The sequence below is a fragment of the Delphinapterus leucas genome, chromosome 9 (assembly GCF_059928025.1).
Source record: "Delphinapterus leucas isolate spDelLeu-1000000601 "Yukka" chromosome 9, BTC_Dleu_Yukka2, whole genome shotgun sequence".
Classification (NCBI taxonomy): domain Eukaryota; kingdom Metazoa; phylum Chordata; class Mammalia; order Artiodactyla; family Monodontidae; genus Delphinapterus; species Delphinapterus leucas.
The window spans coordinates 72,958,827-72,984,430 of record NC_143137.1 but is presented as its reverse complement, the minus strand read 5'-3'; the positions used below and the strand labels follow the sequence as shown (position 1 = coordinate 72,984,430).

The 25,604-nt window shown below is 38.3% G+C and overlaps 1 protein-coding gene across 1 annotated transcript in view; it reads right to left on the bottom strand.

Moving 5' to 3' along the window:
* Positions 1-875: 875 nt before the first annotated feature.
* ABCB5 (ATP binding cassette subfamily B member 5) overlaps positions 876-25,604 on the bottom strand; it is a 110,144-nt gene continuing 85,415 nt past the window's right edge. Inside the window, 9 exon segments of the mRNA XM_030759806.2 lie at positions 876-1,382; positions 3,031-3,177; positions 8,589-8,610; positions 8,612-8,763; positions 8,766-8,798; positions 10,602-10,764; positions 10,766-10,797; positions 13,766-13,922; positions 24,478-24,618. Coding sequence (XP_030615666.2) covers positions 1,185-1,382; positions 3,031-3,177; positions 8,589-8,610; positions 8,612-8,763; positions 8,766-8,798; positions 10,602-10,764; positions 10,766-10,797; positions 13,766-13,922; positions 24,478-24,618 — 1,045 coding nt within the window. The 3' untranslated portion in view covers positions 876-1,184.

Below are 25,604 nucleotides of genomic sequence, written 5' to 3'. Positions count from 1 at the left end.
GAAAATACAATTAAGGATGGAGATAAATCATTAGATGAAATGACATATTTAAGTAAATGGAAAACATGATTCAGTTTACCAATATTGTTATTTACACAGAATTTTAAAATCATACATATATTACATAAAATAAAGTACATATAAAGTTTAAACAAATTACTTGATTGAATAATAATAGAGAAAGGCATTTAAAAATTTTCACCCGTAATAAACGTAGCTCTTATTTTAAGTAACTAAGTGTTCATACACGGGTAAGCTTGTGACTTATTCTGCCTAACCGAAAGCTTGGAATAATGGAATCTTCAGAATGGATCAATGTAAGGCATTTCACTTACTGAAGTGGAAGATAACTACTTAATTCTCCCAGAAATTTTACACTGTAATCCTCCCTATCCCCCTGACAAAGAAATATAATGGAATTTTGGCAAACAGTGGATATTCACTGAAAGAAGCATTGAGAGATATTATGAGAGAACGTCCTATGGTCTGGAGTGAAGGACTACCTCAAAGTACTCTAATTTGCTACAAAATTTGGGAAGTTCCAAATTAAAATCATTCTCCCTGCAATGCCACAGGCCCAACTACATCTTACTCTCTCTTTGCTAAAATCTTTTAATTTAGTTAACTGGGTAATTTTTCCCTCTGGGAATATATTCCCAATTTCATAGTGGAAGTTGAAAGGAAAATATTCACTTTGCAGCAAATTGCTTTATAAGCAAATGTGCTTTTTATAAAGTGAGGGATACAGGGATTATCTCACTTAAATGAATTTAGTAATTTTTGTTTCCTTTTAAAAATCTGAAGGGGGGCTTCCCTGGTGGCGCAGTTGTTGCGAGTCCGCCTGCCGAGGCACGGGACACCTGTTCGTGCCCCGGTCCGGGAGGATCCCACATGCCGCGGAGCGGCTGGGTCCATGAGCCATGGCCGCGGGGCCTGCGCGTCCGGAGACTGTGCTCTGCAGCGGGAGAGGCCACAACATTGAGAGGCCCGCGTACCGCAAAAAAAAAAAAAAAAATCTGAAGGGAAGATGGTGTGTAAACAGAACATGTCTGTACTTGAATAGCATGATTCTATTGATACATGCAGTAAAGGAGATCAAAGCATGCCAAATAATTATTAAGTAATTCCTACTAATTATTCTTTGCATTATACAAAGATCAAAATATGTGTTAACTCCAACAGCATCACTGCACTGACTGTGCATTTACTAATTTAAAATATATGTCTTGATTTCTCAGGAGCTCTTGATGAGTTCCTTGTTCCTTTATTTTTCCACTGTGCAGAACCACTATCAGATCTGCATTCTGTATCGTGGAGAGTCTGTGAGCCACAACTAGGCATGTCCTCCCCTTACTGGCCTTATCAAGGGCATGCTGAACCACCTGGAAGAGAGAAGGACCAGTGATTGCTACCTTGGGTTAAATGCTAATAAACTTGCGCAAGTCAAATTAATTAAGGTAATCTAATAACATTCATTGTGTATTTGCTTATCTCCAAGGAAACTACCCTACTTTGTGAAATACCCTACTCAATAGAAATCTAGAAAAAGTAATTATAGACACATTAAGTAATACTTTTAATTTGAAGAGCTTTCGTGACAATGAATAAAAATTAGGTGGTTATTTGTAAGTAAGTGGTTCCAAAGTCAAAGCCGGAAAGTAGTATTTCCATACCCAAGTGGAATTGTCTAATTTACTTCATTTCTTCTCACAGTTTTATTTTTTTATTTGTGTTGGTTTTTTCTTTCTTTTTTTTAAATATTTAGTTGTAAAACTGTCCTGGCTAAAGCAGCATCTCAGCTACAATGAGGTTATAATGCTATATAAGAAGAAATGAGGGAATTCCCTGGCGGTCCAGTGGTTAGGACTCTGCACTTCCACTGCAGGGGGCATGGGTTCAGTCCCTGGTTGGGGAACTAAGATCCTGCATGCCATGAAGCATGGCCAAAAAACAAACAACAACAAAAAAGAAATGAAAGTGGAGGGTGAAAACCAATATTTGCTGAGTATATAAAATATTCCAATGATGGATATTTCGTTTAAATTCTTTCAGTAACTCTGTGAGGATTATTTTCATTTCCCTGATGAGTAAACCAAGATTTGAAAAGTCCAGGTCCCTGGACCTAGGCCACACTGCTAGTAACTGATGAATCCAGGATTACAGCCCAAATATGTCTGGTTCCAGAAGTCCCATTTTTTTCTTTCATAACACACTGTCTCCTTGGAAATAAAGAATGATAATCATCTACAAATAGCAATTGTGTGGTGATTAATCACATGGGATCTTAGGTCAGACACCATCTATTAAAATTTAGGGAAGTTTCTTAACTTTTCTAAGCCTTAGTGTGCTGATCTGTAAAACGAGCATAAAATAAGCTAATTCATCAAGTTGTTGTGAGGATTGAGATAGTAGTATATAATAAGCACTTGATAAATATGAAAGATTGTAATTCATTCAACCAACATTCATTTAACAAATAAGAACATGCTACATGCAAGAACTATTAGGGGACAAGGACATAGTAAAATTAAACAACTGAAGGACCTTGCAGTGTAGGTTTATCGTTACATGTCTGTTTGCCCCCTTGTTTCCTTCTCAAACAGAGCTAATAGTCTATAGACGGTAGAGTAGCAGGCTCCAACATTGCAGTGTAGATCACTCTTTTATATATGTAGATTGCCTTATTATTTTGTTTGGCATCATTAAAATAATAATAAAACAGGAAAGTAATTTTCATTGGGCTTTTTCCTTGAGTGGAGAAACATTTCAAGAATTGGGTCCCTTTTGATAATGAGACCAATTCAAATGAGAAAACCTTTCTAAAACATGAGATGCCCTGTGTCCCAACTCTCTCCCACCTCCCCACCAGCCTCTAACCTTTTTATAAAGGCCAAAACCTTAATTACAACTGGTGACCCTATGACTACAATTCTCTCCAGGCCTTCTTCCCCAAACTGAGCTTCATTTCTTCCACAATACTCCACTCTCATACTTCATATTACATCCTGAGATGAAAGAAGAGGATGTTACCTTTTCACTCTCATTATCAAGGGCTGAAGTGGCCTCATCCAACAACAAAATTTTTGGTTTTCGGAGAAGAGCCCTTGCAATAGCTAGTCTTTGTTTCTGGCCACCAGAAAGCTGTGTTCCTTTCAGTCCAACTTGTGTGTTGTATTTCTATTACAGGAATGTGTAATTAAGAAAGCAAGGCTTGGTTATTTAAATTAACATGGCAACTGTAGGCGAGAGCCATCTAAATATTTCAAATTTTGCTACTCTCTAAAATTTGTGTCCCAACAAGTACTAAAATCTATTCTTGGGCTTTGTTGCTAATAAATGCTAAACCAGCAGTAAACACTACCATCTCACTTACATATCTAATCTGATCACAAACAGTAGACCTTTGCCATTGTGCTTCTACAAAGGAATTGTTCAAATTAAAGCATAAGAAAAAAAATTATTAGGGAAAAAAAGTTCCCAGTAAGCACAAATCTTTCCCCATTAAGTTAAATTGTCTTCTGTTTTCAGATCAAAATGATTTAAAGTATCATTTTAAAGGAAATCATTGGGTTCCTTAACTTTGACTTTCACCAACCCTCTATGGGCACATCTCTCCAGATGCCGTGATGCCCTTCTCAGAGGTGCAGGTATCATCCTAGCAGTAAGTTAGGCTGACATCTTGAGACAGTCTATTCACCTTTTCAGGCCATGATAGTGACATTTAGCACTTCACAATGTTTCTACACTCTCCTACATACTAATGACCCCTTTTTCAGTATTACCCTCCATGGAAGGGTAAAGGAAGTTTTTCACTTATCCTGAAGCCATCCTAAATCACAATGGATTAGCAAGCAGGCTCCCACTTGCTTTCTAGGTTGTCCTGTTAACTCTGCTTCCCTCCAAGGTTTCACACTGCTTTCTAGTAGCCCTTGCCAGTTGTCTGAGAAATACATGCCATTGGTACCCAGACAGGGATGTGTGGATGGATGAGCTCCACTGGGAAAGTGAGTCCAAGTGTACAGTCTTCTAAAGGTGGATCCTGTAGCAGCATTATAGAGAAGATGCAGCACATGACTGATGTGCTATTTATGTTAGTGCCCTGGAGAAGCGTGATTCAATTGCTTTCCCTCCATACCTGGCTGCCTTCAGGAGGTGCCTTTCCAGCAGAGTGGGTTTCCAGAGAGTCTGTGATATAACTTTATAACAAATGTGTTTGCTTCATGTCAAAGTTCATTTTTCAACTTAAAATGCTCAGTTGCTTACTTTATATCAAACAATGGGTATCTGAATTACTAACGCCCAGTAAAAGCATCCTTTCTGAAGTGAATGCTCTATGAAGAAAACAGACTTTAGCTAGCTCCTCTGTGATTTTTATCTGGGATTGCTAGCACGCTGGGTCTCTTCCTCCTAAAATGCATTTTATTAAAATTGGAATCATAGGGCAACAGATAATCAGGTAAAACTCTGTAGTTCATTTCCACACACTGCAAAGTTCCCATCTCATTAGAGAATTCAATCTTAAGCCAGAAATTGAGAGAGGATTGGGTGGGAATGATAAAGGGCTTGTAGCTCTTTCTGCCAGTCCAGCTTAAATTGTATGTGGATTCCTCTATTATAGCTGAAGAAGATACAATACTAGCTTAGAAATCACTTTGCATCTCTTGGCCTTCTCTGGCTTGCAGGGAGATGTAAGTCTCAAGAATGAATTGGTTGAAAATACAGTTCAGATGTTTTTGCCCATCATTAAGCAGAACAGATTGTAAATGTGACTATACACGTTGTCTCAATAGCAGCCCCAAAACATTATCAGACACTTAAACTGAAGGTTTTTGTTTGTTTTTAATGAAGAACCATAGGCTTTCATTCTTTCCTGTTTAAACTGAAAATCTAAATTTTCTGGCAAACACTGGGATAGTGAGTGCCCTAAAATCACCTGTTTTATGAGACACTGAAGGGGCAATGGCTGTTCAATGTGAACCTGGGTCTAAATACCAGTTGGATCCTGGAGGGAACATCAGAAAGAGTCTTGTCCTAAACCAACTGCATTCTGGAGATTCCCTGCAGGCCCTGGAAAGGAGTTTCAGGGTGGTTCCAGTGGGAGACATCATGTGGCTTGACTGAGAGCTGCCACCCTGTGAAACTGTGGCCGCTAGGGGACATCTACACCTGCTGTGTTTCTCCGAGGATCCTCAAGACCAAGTCAGTGTTATGCCAACTCGTCTTCCAGGCTGATATTTCCAAATGCCTGCAGGTTATCTCCATGGCACATACCATAGATGTGTTACCCTTAGCATGCTCTGAGTTGATGCTCTGCTATTCACCCTCCTGCCTTGATCTGCCAGATAGGTCCATAATCCTTTATCTGAAACCCACAGGGCTATATTTGTTTAAGAAGTCTATTTTTTTTTTTTTTACTTTAGAAGAAAATATACTGTAAATTGTACATACTATATATTATTTATATTTAATATGTGATATATATTATTTAACACCCCCAGAAAGGGCTGGGTAGCAACCAGTAATCAAATATATGAATATTTCTGTAGAAATATTTGACAATTCATTCTAAGTAGGACTAATAAAGATTTCATAAAGCCTCACATCATTTTGGCCACCCAATAAATTGACATCAAACACATGGTCTTTGTGCGTGGAGGGGAGAGGAGGGCATGGAGTTTAAGAACTTTTGGAAATTGGAACTGGGGGAAAGAAAATGTGGGCCTGAATTTCTCTCATCTAGGTTGTTGTAATGTACCAGGACTTGCCCCTTTCATGCAGTGTATGCCATTGCCACAGAGACCACAGAGCCTCTTGCATGAGCAAACAAAAGGCTGAGCTTCAAATGCAATTATTTTCTTTAAAAATTTGATCATGTCAGTTGTCTGCCTAAAAATGTCTAGCGGTTTCCCATTTCCAAACGTAGCCTGGTAAATCAGAACCTTCGCATTTAGTCCATGTGCATATTTTGTTTGGCTGCTTCTTCTCAATTCCCCAGTTTATGCTTTATGCTCAGAATTTTAAATTTATTTTCCCCAAAATACCTAAAACCCTTTCACATATATGTGTTTCTTCATGAGCTTATTCTGCCTCCTAAGAATGGTGTTGTCCCCTCTCTGCCTAGTGAACTACTCATTCTTCAAAACCCAATTCAAAGCAACATCCTCTGTGTGGTTTTCTCTGAGCTCCAGTGACACCATCGAGAACATGAAGGCCAAGATCGAGGATAAAGAAGGCATCCCCCCTGATCATCAGAGGCTCATCTTTGCAGGCAAACAGCTGGAAGATGGCCACACTCCTTCTGATTACAGCATCCAGAAAGAGTCGACCCTGCACCTGGTCCTCCGTCTGAGGGGTGGCTGTTAATTATTCAGTCTTGCATTCATAATGCCCAATGATGGCATCACTCTGCACTCTAGCCATTTGCCCCAATTTAAGATTAGAAGTTACCAGTTTTAGTAATAGCTGAACCTGTTCAAAATGTTAATAAAGGTTTTTTTGCATGGTTAAAAAAAAAAAAAAGGAGACTTTGTCATTCCTTCTTCTGTACTCTCACCATATGCTCTGTGTGTTTTTATTCCAGCAAGCTGCCCAGTGTATTATGTACTTTCTTGCTCACTTTCTACAGACAACCTTAAGCTAAGTCCTGACAATCCACTTTTATGACATCTTTTACATCCTTTTCCTTGTTTTACTTCACTTTATAATTATTAATTCAGGTCTTCATAACTTAACCCTGGAAATAGCTCCTAAGTGATCCCCCAAATTCCCTATCTTCTCTTCACTCCAAATGGTCATTTTCATTGCTGCTAGACTAGTAGTTCCACTGTCCTATTCCAGAATGATATTTTGGCACCAGATTTCTCTATGGTTGTATATATTTTAGGGGTAACAGTGATATGAAGGTAAACTAAAGTTAAAAACACTGAGAAACAAGCTATTCTTTCTTTTGGAAATAACATCATCTTGATTCTCAAAGTTTATTGTAAAAAGGACACTGAATCTCTGCAGTATGTAGTTTTGGGTAAATCTGAGAAATAGTACAATGAAAAGAATGAAAGATAATAAGCAATTTAAGGACAAAAGTCAAATGGTACAAATATAAAATGGATAGCATTTTACCATGTATAAATTAAAGAAAAAAACCTATCAGGAGTATGTGGATAATAATCTGACCCTGAATCAATAACGCAATGAATGCCTTAGTAAAAAAAGGGAAAGACAAAGGGTCACAATATTGATAAAAATATATGTTACTCCTTCTATTATAGGTAGTAGTGAAGAACCTTACTGGAGTTAGGGAAATTGTATTAAAGGCCCATTTATAGTTAGAGGCATCAATTAGTGTGGACAGGAGATGGTGAGGGAAGATCTAGTAGTATAAAAGAAAGTATGGTGACGAGTATCCTCCCCCAAAGAACAGGGTACTAGATTAGTTGTTTGATATAATGCTTACTAAACTTTGGCATTTCCTTTTAAAGTGAGCTAGAAAATCACATTATAAAAGTTGTTTCCAATCAAAAGTAGGTATCTATATTTTTATTTTATCTATGTGTTTATGTAGGTTTAAACAGATATTGCAAGAATTTTAACCTGCAGTTACAGTGTTTCTATGCACTACTTCTGGATTTGTATCAATGCTTGCTATGCTAAAGGCTTCTCTACAGTCAGCCAAGATTTTTAACTTTTCTGAGATTTTGTGTCAGCCATCACAGCCAATACAGAGAGGTCACAAAAATGGCAGGCATTTACTTAACACTTGAGTGGGAAAAGGAGGCCCTAAACAAGTCAATAAGCACCAGGGTAATTTTAGACTGCGATGAGTGCCCTGAAGACTATGTGATAGGCTATAAGGGCTGGTGGGGACTCTTTCAAATAAGGTGGCCAAGGAAGGCCTCTGCAAGAGTGACGTCTGAAAGATCTTGAAAGTTAAGGAGCTGGCTCTTCAAAGAGCCAGAGGAAGGGAGGCCCCAGCTGAAGAAATAGCAAATGTAAATGTCCTGTGGTAGGGAAGGACTTGGCCAACTGACGAGACAGAAGGAAGCCAGTGTTGCTGGAGCAGAGGGAGCACATGATGTGCAAGGCGCTGGAGAGGCAAGCAGGGCCAGATCATCGAAGGCCTTGCCAGCCACATAAGGAGTTTTGACTTCATTCTTCATGCAAAGGATGCCATTAAGAGGTTTTAAGCAGGGAGGGGTATGATTTACTTTATGTTTTTAAAAGATCCTCCCAGTTGCTGTGAGGAAGAATTAGAAAGGGGCAAGACTGGAAGCAGGAAGATAGCTTAAGAGGCTACTAAGATTGTCCAGAGGCGGATGATGGTGGTGTAGACATGGCAGAGTATAAATGAATAGAAGGTATACAATCAAAATATGAAAATTAATTCAGTGAATATTAATACAGTTTGGTCTTGGAAAAAATAGTCACACAAAAATCTCAAATTTTGCTTTTTATATCTAACTTTACATTAGCTGCTAGCAATAACTAAATTGTATAATCCATGGAGCACATAAAAATAACCACTTAGGCCCAATAAAATACTTGGGCTTACTTGACAGCTTTGTAGTTCAAGATTTCAGACATTTTCTTACCTCAGGGAGACTCTCAATAAAAGTGGATATTCGCTGCATTTGCTACTTCTTTTATCTCATTCAATGGCATGACACGGCTGTTATCACCATAGGCAATGTTCTCAGCAATGCTACAGTTGAATAGCACAGGCTCTTGAGAAACGATTGCTATTTGGGAACGGAGCCACTGTACTGTACGTTCAATTCCTTTGCATCCACACCATCAAAGAGCTGCCAAAAGCAGAACGGAAAATGGTATGTGAAGATCCAACAACTGTATCATGTTACGGTTCACGGTATTCAAACATATACAAATCATAACAAGAAGGTTAGGAATTCAAGCTGTTTCATAGTATAATGTTACCCAAGGAAGGTTCATAAATCATATGTTGTATAGAAGCAGACAGCATGTAACTGACTAAAGTACAGACTCCTAAACTTACTTGACATTTCTAGGAATGGCTATATATTCTAGAGACCTGCTCACAGTCTAGAATAACGTCTGGTGCTCTGTATTGAAGTCAGATAAAAAAATACCAACCTCCACTGCAACAGGATCCCACTTTATTAAAACCTGGTGAGAAAGTAGGTGCAGATTGATACAGTAGTCCACATGCAGAAATAAGTCATTTTGTACAAAGCCATGTTTATTCACATGGACGTATAACAAAATTCAAGTGACAATTGATGAGCATACCTATTATGTGATGGGGACTCTTCAGACACTGGGGAAACAGTAATAAACAAGACAAAGCTCTTACCCTCCTGTAGCTTATATTCTGGTGGAGAGAGGCAGGCAATAAGCACACAAACAATAACATCAGAAAAAAGAAAGTGTCATGAAGACAAGATAATGGGATAGAGGGTGACTAAGGGTGTGGTGAGGATCTGGGAAGGGGGCGACGGGATGCATTATATTCTATCTAAGGAAGTAGCATTTAGACTGAGACATGAATGATGAGAAGACATTGGCAAAGAAGTTAGAGTAAGAACATTCGAAGCAGGGGAATAGCAAGAACAAAGGTCCACAGTGTGTTTAAAGGACATAAAGAAGCCAGTGAGACTGACACACAGTGCATAACGAGCTAGGAGGGATAGGAGAGGAGTTTGGAGAGAGAGGCAGGGGCCAGATCATGAACGACCTTGATTTGATGGTATGGACTCTGGTTTATTGTAACTGTGGTGGGAACTCATTGGAAAGTTTAAAGGAGGGAGTGTGCTATGCTACGTGCAAATAGGTGAATGTCACCTGATTTTCATACTCATTGTTAACTCATTGTTTTCTCTTGTAACAAGGCAGCCATTTTGGACTGTTCCATTTTTCAAAGAGTCTTTGAGACTCTGTGATGGGGAAAAGACTGTAAATTGCAGCAGAAGGATGACTAACATGACAATTTTTGACTTTTATGGACTTACGGTTTTTTGTGGGGGTAGGAGAAGGCAGAACAGGAAATTGTCTTTGTGTGTGTGTAATTTGGTGGTGGTTGTGGGGAGAGAATAATTGAAAATCTGAATACAAGTTAAAGTAAGAAAAGTGCCAGGTGAGAAAAACAGTCCTTGGAGTTCAAAGGAGGGAGAGGTTGCATTTTTTTGAGATCAGAACTTAACGGAGCTGATTGAAAGAAGCTCTAATCATGTCTAAGGTTTTGAGAGTTGGGAGGTGGAGATGGCCAGAGTGAATAGCAGGAAGCCTGAACCAGGGAGGCAGAACAGAGTGACAAAAGAGCCCAGATGTTGATATTACACCCATCTTCCAACACCTGTATTCTAAGAGAATTCCATGGCTTATAAGATCAAAATTTCTGCTCTATAATGGTTGAAGAATCTTTGGAGCTTTGATCTTAGCCTCAAAGTCCTATCCATCATTTCTGTTATTGGTTTGCTTATCCTCTTAGTTAAGGCATAGAGATTTTTTTTTTTTTAACTACTGCACTGTTTGCCCTCCCCAAATCAGCGAGGATGCTTAAGCCCAAGGGAATGTTTAAGAATAGCCCCACTAACCCCCAGATAAGTTGTATTTGAATTCAGTCTTACCACTTGTCCTTTCACTGGGTCATAAAATCTCTGCAGAAGTTGGACAGAAATGCTTTTCCCACAGCCACTGCTCCCAACAAATGCTACAGTCTTCCCTTTCTCAATGCTGAGGGATAAACTGGGAAGGATTAGAACATCTGGGCGGCATGGATGAAGAAAGAGACTCTCGGAACTCTATATTCCCTTCACATGTGTCCTGTGAAAGAAAGTTGGCAGTGTTTAGAGGATGACTTAGAAAGGCTGTAACAAATTATAGCACATTGGCTGAATGCTTTCTGAAAATTGTGCATGTTTCCACAACCATTTTAATTTTATTATTTTTAAAATAAATTTATTTATTTTTGGCTGCATTGGGTCTTTGTTGCTGCGCACAGGCTTTCTCTAGTTGCGGCGAGGTGGGGCTGCTCTTCGTTGCGGAGTGCAGGCTTCTCATTGTGGTGGCTTTTCTTGTTGTGGGCCCTAGAGTGAGCGGGCTTCAGTAGTTGTGGCACATGGACTCAGTAGTTGTGGCTCGCGGGGGTCTAGAGCACAGGCTCAGTAGTTGCTGCGCAAGGGCTTAGTTGCTCTGCGGCATCTGGGATCTTCCCGGACCATGGCTCGAACCCGTGTCTCCTGCATTGGCAGGCGGATTCTTAACCATTGCGCCACCAGGGAAGTCCAACCATTTTAATTTTAAACATCGTATTCCTTTCTATAGAGTTGCTGACTGCATATTTGTTTCTGTCACTTCTGTTGAGATTTTTATATCTGTAGTTCTTGTCTTCACTACGGGACTTCACCAAGTTCCTAAAATCACTAGTTTCCTTTGGCTTCAGTACCCAGTCACAGTGCAATCTGTAAATTAGCTGTTTGACCAGCTGCTCTAAATAAATACATTTTAAAAATATTAGTTTGTGCTTTATAGACATTTATTGCTTAATTCAGCATAGCTGGGGTCCTCATCAACTGTACATATAAATGTTTTTCTGTTTTTTTTTTTTTTTGCGGTACGCGGGCCTCTCACTGTTGTGGCCTCTCCCGTTGCGAGGCACAGGCTCCGGACGCGCAGGCTCAGCGGCCATGGCTCACGGGCCCAGCCGCTCCGCGGCATGTGGGATCTTCCCGGACCGGGGCACGAACCCGTGTCCCCTGCATCGGCAGGCGGACTCTCAACCACTGCGCCACCAGGGAAGCCCCTGTAAATGTTATTTTTGTAGGTTGGACCATGTTTTACAGTTAATATACATTATATTTTGAATTCAGATTTATGTTAATTGATCATTTTTTGGCAGTGACACTTGCCTAAAAGTTTATCTTTCTCTCTATGCTTCTTTCTCTTTAGTGGTTGGTAATTTGTAAACCAATACTTATGTACACCAGGGATGTTTACAAAAGACTTTCCAGAATGATCAGTAAATGATGATTAACTTTCCATTTACGTATTTGGTTCATAAGATTTTAGGTTCTTTTGAACTTCATGTTTGCCCTCAATCAACTGCATTTTAAGTAGTCAGGTTTAATAGTCATGCTCAGCATATTCCAAGCCCAGTATATAGGTAGGAGGCGTGGGTAGGTGGAGGGGAGGAGTACCAAAAACTGTTTGACAATGAAATTATTCTGTTGTCAAAGGAAAGAAATGTTAACATATGGTTAAGAGGTCTAGAATTAGAAAAAATATTTCCTGGAAGGATATATGCCAAAATATTAAGTTTAGTAGTAGCTTATTTTAAGCTTATTCAATGCTTTTTGTTTTGCCCACTACAACACATGAATATTATTTGTGAAAAAAAAGTTTTTAAAATAACATCAGGATACTGCAGAATAATGAGAGCGCAATTATTTCTGTGTATGCTCTGGTGCCTTTTGGAAAGGCATAGAGAGATGTTCTAAATTTCTAGACTTAATACCTTTAAAAATTTATTCCTACTATTTTAAACATTTTGTTATGGAATATTTCAAACTTCTATAAAAGTAGAGAGAATAATATGTAACGGACTGCTATATGCCTATCTCCCAGCTTCAATAACTATCCATATTTGCCAATTTTGTTTTACCAGACTTTAACTTTTTTAAAGCATAGGGACTGATATTTAGAAGTATACATATATTAAATAAAATAAAGATTAAATAACAATTTTGTAGTCTTTATAAGGAACATTTCCACATTCTATGTCTTGTATACAGTCCTATGAGGACATTTATCAATGAGATGCTCAATCCCTCTATTGTAATGTTTAGAAAGAAATGAGTAGTAATATTATTAAATATCTAAATTCTAAGATTAAAAAAGTTTCCTACATACTTTACTTTCCAAAAGACAAGTATAAAATCTTATTTTGACAATAATGTATCTTAGAGTATTCTATTTTGAGAATATCATGATCTTTTTGTTTCTGACAACCAGCATTCCTTTTAATAATTATGAAGTTCTAGTGATAATGTACTATTTTAAGCTATCGTACATATAAATCTACTGTTAAAATTCTAGAGGGAAATACTCTTAAATGAAAATTTTCTTTTAAGTATATACCTAATAGCTATTCTTTTAAATTTAAGATGTCTAGAAAAATTGAATATATGTTTAATGTATAAGACTGCTATTGAGAGGCTTATTTTGAAATTATACGATCTTCCTATTGCTTCCCTTTTAATATTCACAGTCTTTTAGAGTTTGTGACTAAATATGTGCATGTGTTTTAATATTTAATAATTTAATAAATATAGTTCCCTTTTTCTCTCTTTTGTTTGCAGATATATTTCCCATGAAAAATGGCATCTGAAGTTGCAGGGCACTATTTACCTTGCATATGTTATCAGAGGAAAAAAATGAATAAATCCTAATGCAAATCTTTATCCCAGACTAAAACTTTTGCAGTCTAAGTAAAATGAAATATATAAATCAATCATTTGTTCCAGAATATTCTCATGGCATCAGGCAAATAAATAAACTAGAAGCACATATTTTAAAATATAAAGTCTGTACATTTTAGTAACAGAGGTGAAAATTTGATTAAGACCCCCTTTCTCCCTTTGTAGCCGTAACAATTATTTAAACAAGCTTTTAATTCTTTATAGCACTCTCTTTTGCAGTTATCAGATAATGCCTTCATTTAAGTCTCTATTTAGAGAGCATGCGTATAGACAATTAATAATAAGTGGACATTTAAAATCAGAGTTGTGCTTACGGGTTTTTTCCATTCTTGACTATAGCTGTCTATAGTTGGTTTCTTTTCCAACAAAGCAAACAGAGGTGCAGCGCCAGATTTGGCTCTCGAATATTCAGGTGCCAAAACAAGTGTTTCTCCAATGGTCATAGCTCCATATGCAACTGCAGTAAAAACTCTATCAAAATATAAAGCATTTGAATCTCAATTAGGTCTGTTTTCAAACAAGAGCTGTAAAAGCGAAGGAAAAATCAGGCACTGGAATATAATCTTTTGGCCCAGACAATACCATCAATGCTGAAGGCCTAACAATGATATCTCTTTTGTAATTTTCTACCACATAGTGATCATCCCTTGCCTTGTACACCAAAATAACCTTTGGAGCTCAGGTAATCTTAAAAATTTCTTTTCCAATTAGAAAGATAGCTCAAAGGCTCTAACTAATGAATATAAAACTTCTTAGCCTCCTTGATATAAGGCTCATTTGCTTGGAGATTTAACAGAGAATTCAACTAACAATAGGAAGAATGTGTCACCAGTAGTGAGATCTGAATTTACACAGTAGATATGAATGTTTTTTTTTTCTTTTTTTGCATATAATGTAGTTAGAACAGATAACTGATGTCAGATGATTGGTTATCTGTCTGAAGTGCTACATGATTTAAAGAGAACAAAGCATGGAGATTGTACTTTGTTAAGGTCCTCAAAACAATATCTGACTAAAATATACCTTAGCCAGGCTGGAAGAAGAGCTTTGATCTTTGGTCTACTATAGATTATGATCTCAGTCTTAAAATATGTTAATTATAAAATGGTAAGTGTGCAAATGATGTTTGGAAGCACACAGATTGTTCACAGAAATGTGGCATATCATGTGGTCATGGTTAAATATTTTCCTCTCATTTCCTTTTTCATTTTAGCCATGAAAACATATTACTAGAATGAAAAATAATGCATCTCAGTGGCAGAGCTAAAGGTATAATTCCGTTTCACTGGCAATATTTAAACATTAGGCAGTAAAAAGACATCACAGAACCCAGTTGTTTGTTTGCTCTGCTGGATCACAGCAAGGTAAACACACTGGTCTCCTTGTGAATTTCTTCAGAGATGGGACCTACTAAGCGCTGGATTTTGAGGCAATCTCTTCAGTGACACAGGCCTCAGATCTTGAATCCTGTTGTCTTTACAAATGTCAAACACAGTATAAAATATACAAACAACCAGTTTACTGGGATGTGAGACACTAAAATTTTGTAGCCACTAGTTCTGTGATGTCAAGGCAGTTTTAGTACTAATATTTAGTAGAATTATTTAGAGCTCAAAATGCCATTCAAAATACTTAATACTCAGCTATAAATATCAGAAGTGGTTATTGAATTTAGGTTACACATCAGAGGTTTTTTTTTTTTTTAATGCAAGGAAAAAAAACCAGGCTGAATCAGACTCCAGCCTCAGTCTGATCCAAGAGTCAGCAGGTAAGATGGGAAGAGAATTGGATTATGAGTCAGGAGACTTGGATTCTAGTCCCACAGGGATGGAGGCTTCTCAGAACAACTAAGAAAATACCATTTTCCTCTGATTTGAGATGTGCCAAAATATCTACCTGTCGTAAAATTTGTGTCATTAAAAGTCAATTTAATCATTTGGCATAAATGTACAAAGGCTAATGTCTTTGTTAGGTCTCCCATAAAATGAAATTTACTGAGAAGGGTAGAAGGGAGAAGTTGTTTCTGTGAGAGGTAAATGATCCAAAGGATGCACAATAGAGCAAGAAGAAAAGTTTTAGTAGAGAAGGGAGAGTACCAGCTAAAAGCCCTGATGCTGTCTTTATTGTGTATATGTTGAGGGGAGGCTAAGTGGGATGGGGGTTGACATTGATGAGGATTACATTGAGGAACCTAACTTTGTGGTGATGGGACTATCTGGGGGTTGAGTCAGGGACATTAATCTCCTTTATACTTTTTCCCCAGGTGGGTTCTTTATAAAGAGGCCAAAGCTGGTCTGCTATAGAATCTGTCCTAACCTAGTCTGGCCCAATTAGCTAGAGTGAACTAAGTTGCATTTCACTTCCACTTAGAAAGTATTTATTGCACAATAACCAGTGCTCTAACTCCATGAGAGAGTTAAACCAGATCCTTCAAATTGGTCCAACCTCCTGGAGGCATCTGAGCCAAGAGCTTACTCCAGAGAAATGTTCAGGCCGACTTCCCATGCCAATGTTGGTCTTGGGAATTTCACCCATTTGGGATATACAAAGAGGAATGATTTGCTATAATGATGAATGTTTTAAAGTCACTAATAACACATTTGTCAAAGTATTAACCTATCATAAATGCTTATATAGCCCCTTCATGCCCAAATAAGATTACAAGAAACATTCCACCGTTCAGAAATGATTTTCACGTTGAAATAATTCTTGAACCATAAATATGTAAAGCAGGAATTCAAAAACCTAAAATTTAACTTCTACAAGTTTCTTAATTTAAATTGTCCATGGAAGAAGAAATCTTATCTATAGTTTATCCTTATATGGATTTACACTGAGTTTATACTGCTTTACTGAATTTATAGCAAAAACCTCCAGGTTGGCTGGGGTTGAGGAAAGAGAATATTGAGCAGGAAGAGGTCTGGAGAGGGTTTTCACGTGCTAGGCTTCTTCTTTCCTAGTTTTATGGATCCTTCATGGGTTCATGGGGCCGTTGTCACTGCACCATTACTACAATGATCCTTCCAAGCAGTGGGGAAATCCCCTTGCCCATCATTGCTGCTAAAATAGAATTAGAATTTTTTTTAAATAAATGTATTTATTTTATTTATTTATTTTTGGCTGCATTGGGTCTTCACTGCTGCGCGTGGGCTTTCTCTAGTTGCAGCGAGCAGGGGCTACTACTCTTCATTGTGGTATGCGGTCTTCTCATTGCTGTGGCTTCTCTTGTTGCAGAGCATGGGCTCTAGGCGTGCGGGCTTCATTAGTCGTGGCTCGCAGGCTCTAGAGCACAGGCTCAGTAGTTGCGGCACACGGGCTTAGTTCCTCCGCGGCATGTGGGATCTTCCCGGACCAGGGTTCGAACCCGTGTCTCCTGCATTGGCAGGCGGATTCTTAACCACCACGCCACCAGAGAAGCCCGAATTAGAACTTTTAAAGGATCTTTTGGCTGGGAACAACGTAAAAAAGCATAGAAATGAACAATCCTAATTTTAATACAATTGATCCAAATAGAAATACCCAGCATAGTTGCTGGTTCAGGTCTATTTGTCTCCCCTTAACCCTGCTCCCATATCTAGCTTGTATACCTTTGGTGACTTATTCTAAGAGGAAGTATACTGGGCAGTTCAGAGACTGGACTCTGAAGCCAGATCACTCGGACTACATCCAAACTCCATTATTTATTTGCTAGTTCTGTGACCCTGTGCATGTTCTTTGTGTTTCTGCTTCCTTACTGACAATTGGAGATAACAAGACTATCTACATCTTATGGGGTTGTTGTGAGAATTAAATACATTAATAATATAAAGTGTTTAGTATAGTGCTCATTAAGTGTTTAAGTTATTGTTATTCCTCTCATAGAACTGAAAGTTAATGGGACACTTTCTGTTGGAAAGTAAGTTCTCACATTTCTATGGATGTAGATTAGCACAGCAGGTCACACCACAACTTCTGAAGTCCCCACTCAGTAAGTTTCTTTTTTTTGATTGGAAGACAGAGTATCTTTCCTCACAGGGGTGGCCATTACAATTATTCCCATACTCATACTCTTTTCCCCTAACATCCATATAACAGTACAAAGATCCTTTTCTTTTCACCATAAATCCCTTTCTCAACGGAAGGGAGAGAGAAAATACACAACTTATATTTATTTGGTACTTTGGGTTTTACAGAATGTTTTTGTATACATGTTACCATTTGATCACCTAGGAGTAAGACACACACATCACTTTTTAATAAATAAGGAGACTCTTTATCTCAGAGAAATAAGCAATTTGCCCAGAATCACAGAGCTATGAAACTGTAGGACTGGAACTTGAACCTCCTTGTTAACTGTTTTCCCTTACACAGTGCTCCTTCTAGTGGAAAGCTGACCTGAACTGTCTCTCCCTGCATGTTGGGGTTTGTTACCACTTGTTTCCCATTTTAGAATCTTCAGAGGACCCTAGATAGCAAATCCCCCTTGATTTGTCTCCTTTAGATCCCTTCAATGGTTGATCCCTCTATCTGGTCTCCTTATCTTTTCCTCCTAACCTCTGCATAATCTCTGGGGAGGAGCCTGGCAGAAGCTGGGTGGCTGCCATGGCAATGAACACTGAAAGAAGACTTTCCTGTTTTCCTTGTTTTGGCTAACTAAGGTTGTTTTCCTAATTATGTGAACACAGTTCCACGGCTGCCTGGCCTACCAGAGCAAAGATGATGGTGGAGACCTAGCTTGCTTTCTATTCCTTTTTATTCCAAGCTGTTAACCTACTATTAATATTCACTGAAAACCCACCTATTGTTCTTTTGGCCAATAACCACATTAAATATTCAAAGTTCAATATAATTTCCTGTCAAGAACTGCATTTGGATTTTTGGAGGACTAGGCCACAACACATAAGCTGCTTGGCTCTCTGCTTATCAGGCAGTTTTCAAAGCTGTGGCTTTTATAATTACTGTACTGAAGGCTGTCATGCTTTGATTCTTTCTTACCCATCTGCTCTACTTAGCTTCCTGCTAATATGTGTAGCAAAGAAGGAAGAAACAGAGAGAGGAAAGTTCTGACGTGGGAGTATGGAGAATAACAGAAACCTCTGCTGGGCACTAATGGTTTCTGGACTATACTGCAAAAGGCAAGTTAGCTAGAAACTAACCTAAAGGCACTAAAATTCAGATGGGAGAAAATAAACGTATGTTGTATTTCTCAAAGTCTGTACATTTAGACTGAAGTAAATCCAAAGTGTTGCCAGGGCCAACAGAAGCAGAAGGGGAGATTTTTACTACACGTATGTGTATGAGAACGTTAAGTAAGAGATTTTCTGAATGCCTATGCATTGGCTGCAAGGCAGCAGAGGGAAAATGTTACCACCTTTTAAAAAATGCTCATTTCAGAGAAACTTCTACAGTAATAGAGATGGATGGAGACAGTTTCTACCATAAGAAATGTATGTTGCCTATTTTTTTAGAAGAAAAAGCTAAGGTTTTGGTTAAGTAGCTTTGCTGATAACGTAACTTTATGAGCACATCAGGGGATTCTGCTGTTAAAACTCCCTTTGTGCATCTCCTTCTATAAGGCACACTGTCATTTCTGAAAGAGAGACAGCTTATCCATCCTGGTAGCTATAAATCATGAAAATACATTCACATTTTGTAGAGTGAATAAAGCATCTTTATTTTATACAATAAACTAAAATATGACTTCCCCAATTCTTATATAATTCTAGAAAAGTTTCTGGTAATGGCCAAAAGAAAACCCTGAGGTTTCAAGTAGCTATGGAGAGCAGCCTGGAATTCAGTCCCTATGCTCATATTTCTTAAAGAGTGATCTTCAGATTCTGTGCCTCAGAACAGTCTGGGATGTTTGGTAAAACGTAGTTTCCTGGCGCTACACCAGATCTACAGATCTCTGGGTTAGATCTGTAGAGTGAGCTCCAGGTATCTGCATGTTTAACCAGCTCCTCGATTGATGAGTTGGGAAACCATTGATTTAGAGAATGGCACAAAGTTCTTTTCATGTAAGGAGGGTTCTAGTAGGAGAGAGTTTTCTTTGTAAAATCTTCCATTCAATTAGCTGATTATATAGAAAGCTGTCTCTGTCCTTAGATTTTGGAAGGCACAGAGTCCTTTAGGCCAGGTGTATTTTAGTGTGTCTAAAGGGACACTTGTGACATGTTTATGGTAGCTGGGGACCACTTTGGGTCTCTAAGAAAACTGAAGATTTTGCTATTGAAGACAAATCTCATCTGTTCACATTTTGCACAGCCCCATACCCATATTTCCCAGATCCTCTCTTCTTTGTCCATACTATAAAAGTATGGGTATCCTTACTTTGTTTGTAGTCTGGTTGAATGAAACTCAAATCAAAAATGATACTCGTGGTCCAAGCTCAGATAGCTCCTTGTTTCTTCCTTCCCTCAGGGCACTAGGAAATACCAGTGTGATTACTGTTCATTAATCGTTGCTCTCATGTTAACAGTCCTACATATGTTCTGACAGCTAAAATTCTTACGTCTCCAGAAATGACCCTTTTCAATGAATTTAATGAAAAAAATTCAGGATGTATGGTAGTCCAGCAGGAGGAGGAATTTTTGTATGGGGGCCTTTTGATTCTTCTATATTTTAGGGTCATAAACTAATATTAAGCAAGTTACTTGTTCCATTTATGGTAAGAATCAGCCCAGCTCTGGATATTTAAATGTTTGGAAAACTACACAAGAATTTTTAAAAAAAACAATAATTTTATAGAAAGGTTCTATGAAAGTTTGTCACAGAATTAGTAATAATAATTAATAAAAATAAATGTCAACTAAGCAAAGCCCCTAGCATCTTGAGTCACGAACTTGAATCTGTGCTCTGCCACTTGCTGATTAACTGACTTTGGGCAAGTTAGGTAACTTCCTTGAGTGTTAATTTTCCCCATCTGTACAATGGGAATCATAGTATTTCACAGGGTAGTGGAGAAGATTAAGCAGAAAATGTATTATAAATCCTTAATACTAAGTAAGGACTCAATCAAGTTTGGTGTTATAGTGATTATCATATGAAACAGAATTGTTGGCAGCCTTGAGAGGCCCCATTCAAGAAATGTCCTGCCTGATGTCATTTGCAGGCATGATAGTGATTGCATGATTTTGAAGTTGTATCATTCTTTAACTAAGAACATTCTTTGCTTAGTTTTAATCTAAACAAATCTCAGTATGGAGAAGTAGACTCCCAGCTACAAACATTCTACTTTTCTATAAATGGCTGTCTTTGACTTACACTCAGTCCTTATGCCAAAGCACTTGGATGTAGAAGGGAAGAAAAAGAGAAGAATCTGTAAAAAACAGGAGTGATGTGGAAAAGCTGAATCTGGGAATACATTTCCAGGAATGACTGGACTGCTTAATTATGCACCACTCCAAGTCTCTCCCTGTATTTTTGGTTCAGTCTTTTATTCAGTGAATATTTATTGCATGCCTATGATGTTCCAAGCTCTTGTTTTTGGCCCTAGGGAAACATCAGTGACCAAAACAGGCTAAGCTCTGCTCTGACTGAGCTTACAGTCTATGCACTCAATAAATCTGGAAACAAAAAAGATAATTTCACATAGTGGTAAGTGCTATACACAAACTAAACCATGGTAATGGGATAGAGAGTGATGAGGAGAAGGGCTAAGAGGACTACTTTGAGCCATCAGCAAAAGTCCCTCTGAGGAGTGGACTTAGGAGCAGAGGCTTGGATGGTGAGAAAGAGGCAGCCCAGTAAAGAACTGAATGATTATTCCAGACAGAGAAAAGAGCAAGTGCAAAAACACTGAGAGTTCCAGGGACAGAAATGCAAGTAGGGGTCTGATGGGCAGATCACAAAAAAGACAATGGTAGATGAGGTTAGAAAGGAAGGCAGAGGCCCAAATGTGTAGAGCTTTCAGGTCAGAGTAACGAATTTGGTTTTATTCAAATTTCAATGGGAATTCATTACAGTATTTTAGTAAATTGATGGAATTGGATTTGTGTTTTAAAAGATTAGCCTAGCTACTGTGTGGAGAATGGATTACAGGGAAGCAAGAGAGTACAGGGACATCAGTGAGCAGGTAGTTGCAGTGGTCCAGTCAAGACAGGCAAAGAGATAAAACGGAAGGTAACATGGGTAGAGATGGTAAGAAGTATTTTGGAGTTACAGCTGTTAAGACTTGGTGCTGTATGTGGTGGGTGAAGGCAAGAGAAGAAATAAGGGATGACTCTTAGATTTTTGGGCCGAGCAACTGCATAGATGGTGGTGCTGTTTATTAAGATGGAGAAGTCTTGGAGAAGAGACACTTTGGGAAGGAAAAACTTCAAATTCTGTTCTGGACACATTAAGATATGATTAGATACCTAAGTGGAGGTGTCCAGTAGGTAGTTGGATAAGCATGTGGTATTTAGGAGTGGGGTCAGAGTTGGAAATACACAGAAGGGAGTCATCAAGATACAGGTAATATTTAAAAAACCATTAGATTGGATGAAATTACCAATTAGAGTGTGTGGATGAAAAGCACTGAGAACTCTAAAGCCGCCCAACACGTGGAGCCCCAGCAGAAAATCAGGAGCCCGAAAAGGAAATAGAGGAGGAGGGGCCAATAACAAAGGAGAAAAAGCCTAGAGAAGAAAATGTTTCAGGAAGGAGAGTATAAAATGCTGCTGAGAGGTCAAGTTAAATGAGATGGGAAAACCGGACACTGGATGGGTCATGGGTGGGCAAGATGGAGGTCAGTGGTGACCTTGATAATGAGTCTTTCTAGTGGAATGGTGGGAATCAAGGCTTGACTAGAATGAGTTTAGGAGAGGTTGGAGATGAAAAGGTGTAGATAACAAGAATAGCCTACTCTAGAATTTGTTTTGCTGCAAAGGAGAACAGAGACATTGAAAGTAGGCAGAAGGGGACTTAAGGTCATGGGAGAGATTTCTTTCTTTTTCTTATGACAGGTGATTATAAAGCAAAGAAATAGTAGTGACAGAAACTGATGTGAAGAGGTGATTGCAGGAACCTATTGCAGACAAGGACCTTAGTTCTTGCATGGAGATGGCAGGCATGGTGAGTCAGTGGTACCCTAGTGAGTTTGGTGATGGGAAAATGAGGTGATTCTCTCTTGATTGCTTTGTTACACTATCTTCAGCTAAATTCATTAGAAAGTAACTGGGATTATAATTGCTTTTATAAATGAAAATTCTTCTGTGAGAATTGATAAAATCATCAGACATCCTACATTAGTATAAATATATTTAATTGGCTTGCTCTCTACTAATACCAAGGAACAGTTATATGAAGGAATGGGACACTGGGGATTTAAAGATGGCTGCAGAAAGTTTAGAGCAACGTAAGGAAGACATGTTCTGAGTTTCAAACAATTGGCTTGCAAGCAAACTTTTGGAATACAATCAATTTTTAAGCTTGTGATTGCCTGCATTTCATAAGAACCAAAGAAACAACTTGCTAATTTAGTGCAGGCTGGTGAACTGAATGAAGTAATTTAGGTGATTTTACATTTGGTTTCTTGTTAATTTATCTCTGTAAACTAGTCTGTGTAATCAGAATGAAGTCCAGGGCTAAATGTCATAATTGTGATTTATATGTTCACACGGACAGTACTGCACATTGTTTTAGAGGGTAGGAAAACATGGTAGAACAAGGAGCCTAAAATTCCTGTTGACATTTTACATACAGATATTCCATTTTATAAGAAAATCTGCTTCACGAAACCTCTAAGTGGCCCCATAGATTCAAAAATATTAGGTTGGTGAACTGTGGATGCTTTCCTTCTGAGTGCCTAGCAAAGAAACTTCCTGGGAACTCAGTTAATGTTTGATAGATAAACAAACAAACAAACAAATAAACACATGAAGAGGAACTGAAAATTATTCCAAGTTATTCTGAAATTATTTGGCTTCAAATGACTTTTGGTCATTTCTTCAAATTGAATATATCCTCAAAGTGCAAATATGTGCCACCAATAAGGATATTCAAAAGAATGTGTCTGAGTGTTGAGAGGTAAATCCCAAAGAGGAGTTCCCGACATTTTTTGCCAAATGGAAGTATCCTTGAAACAGGTGTAACCTCCCAAGTCATTATATTGAAGAGGCTGATCCTTGCTTTGATGTGTATGTTTTGGTGGGCTTCTTAAAAAGAAAATAACGTTACTTTTTGGAGTCAAATATTGTATGGATTTCTCTAGCTCTAAACATTTAGCAGTGACATTTATGATACAGATTAATAACAATCTGACATTTTAGGGAGACTTAAGAAGCTCAGAATTAATACCCAAGATAAATTTTTCTAATTTCAGCATTTGAATTTAGGTGTTTCTGTGAAGTAAAGAAATTCATAACTATGTGAACAGAGTTCCAAATAGAAGCACCAACAAATGCTTTGGGAAGAGGCAGCCTCATTGGGATGCCATGATCAATTCTCAATGTGACTTTTCTGAAGAGAAATACTCGTTTACATGTGTTTCTCCTGGAGCAAGGAACTTACCTCACTGATTTACAGTCACACTTGATAAAGCCATCTCCACCTTGGAAGATAATGGATAACAAGAAGGCTTTTTTTTTTTTTTTTGCGGGACGCGGGCCTCTCACTGCTGCGGCCTCTCTCGTTGCGGAGCACAGGCTCCGGACGTGCAGGCTCAGCGGCCATGGCTCACGGGCCCAGCCGCTCCGCGGCATGTGGGATCTTCCCGGACCAGGGCACGAACCCGTGTCCCCTGCATCGGCAGGCGGACTCTCAACCACTGCGCCACCAGGGAAGCCCAAGACGGCATATTTTACTCCTACATTCCCACATCTAGTAAACTGAAGTAGGAAGCAATTCATCTGGGAGTTTAATTCAGAGTACCTGTGTTATATCAGTATTTTACCAGCTTGACTGCACTTATATCAATAGATATTAAATAACAAGAAATTTTAAAATTTCCCCAACATGTCTTTTGCACATATATGATTTAAATGATAATACACTCTAAACTAGACATCTTTCTGGTTAATTTAAGTACATAACCCATTTACAGGGTTTATATATTTGTCCAACTTACCTGAACATGCCCTCTGGGGTCATTCGTCCTGCTTGAATTAAATAAGTTCCAAATCGAAAACATGCTGCATAGGCAAAATATACAAAGGCATGGCTGAATGCGTAACAGGTTCCAATGATCTGTGCTTTCTTCAAGGTAGTTCTGAAATGCACAAAATTTACTAGATAATGGGGCATGAGGTATAGTAAGGTCCTTTAAATAAATGTAGAGTAATGAATACAGAAGGTAAGACATGTTATCATTTAGGGGGTATACACTTTTTCTAATTATTAAAGAGAAAATGACGTTTTTTTTCTTTTTTTCTTTCCTTTTTTTTTTTTTTGCGGTACGCGGGCCTCTCACTGTTGTGGCCTCTCCCGTTGCGGAGCTCAGGCTCCGGACGCGCAGGCTCAGCGGCCATGGCTCACGGGCCCAGCCGCTCCCGCGGCATGTGGGATTTTCTGGGACTGGGGCACGAACCCGTGTCCCCTGCATCAGCAGGCAGACTCTCAACCACTGCGCCACCAGGGAAGCCCCGAGAAAATGACTTTTTAACTACTGAGAATTATTATAGAGAAAACAATAAATATAATGATTTTCTCTATAGGTATATGCTCTATAGTTCAATGTAACAAAGCTGCCTCTATGTGTTTTCAAATGAATGGACAAGGTCTGTGAAAGGATAGTTACTGAAAGAGTTAAAGAGATTTTGTTTAAAAATATTTTCTATCCTAATGTTGCGCTAATAGAATAGTGGGAATTAAATGGTGGTACCAACCACAAGCATGAGTGTAAAAGAGTACAAAGCTATCTTTCTGATAAAGTAATACAAAGAGTATCACTAAGTAAATGTGGTAAGGAGGACTAGTTTAAATTAAAAGAATTGATCACATTTGTTGTGCATATATTCATTTTAAAATGTGAACTCTTTATAGAGATTCAATATAAAGGGCTAGGCAATATTATTTTCTTTCTTAAATATGTTATTTCCTCAATCATGTTTCATGGAAATAAGAAAAATATGCACACTTTGTTATAGTTCATGGCAATGTGGGAGGACCTAAAACATATATTCTAAATGTGCTTGCTCTCAACTCCTCTTTCTAGTTTCCTCTTGGTGGAGTCATATAAGGAATTACGCTATGCCA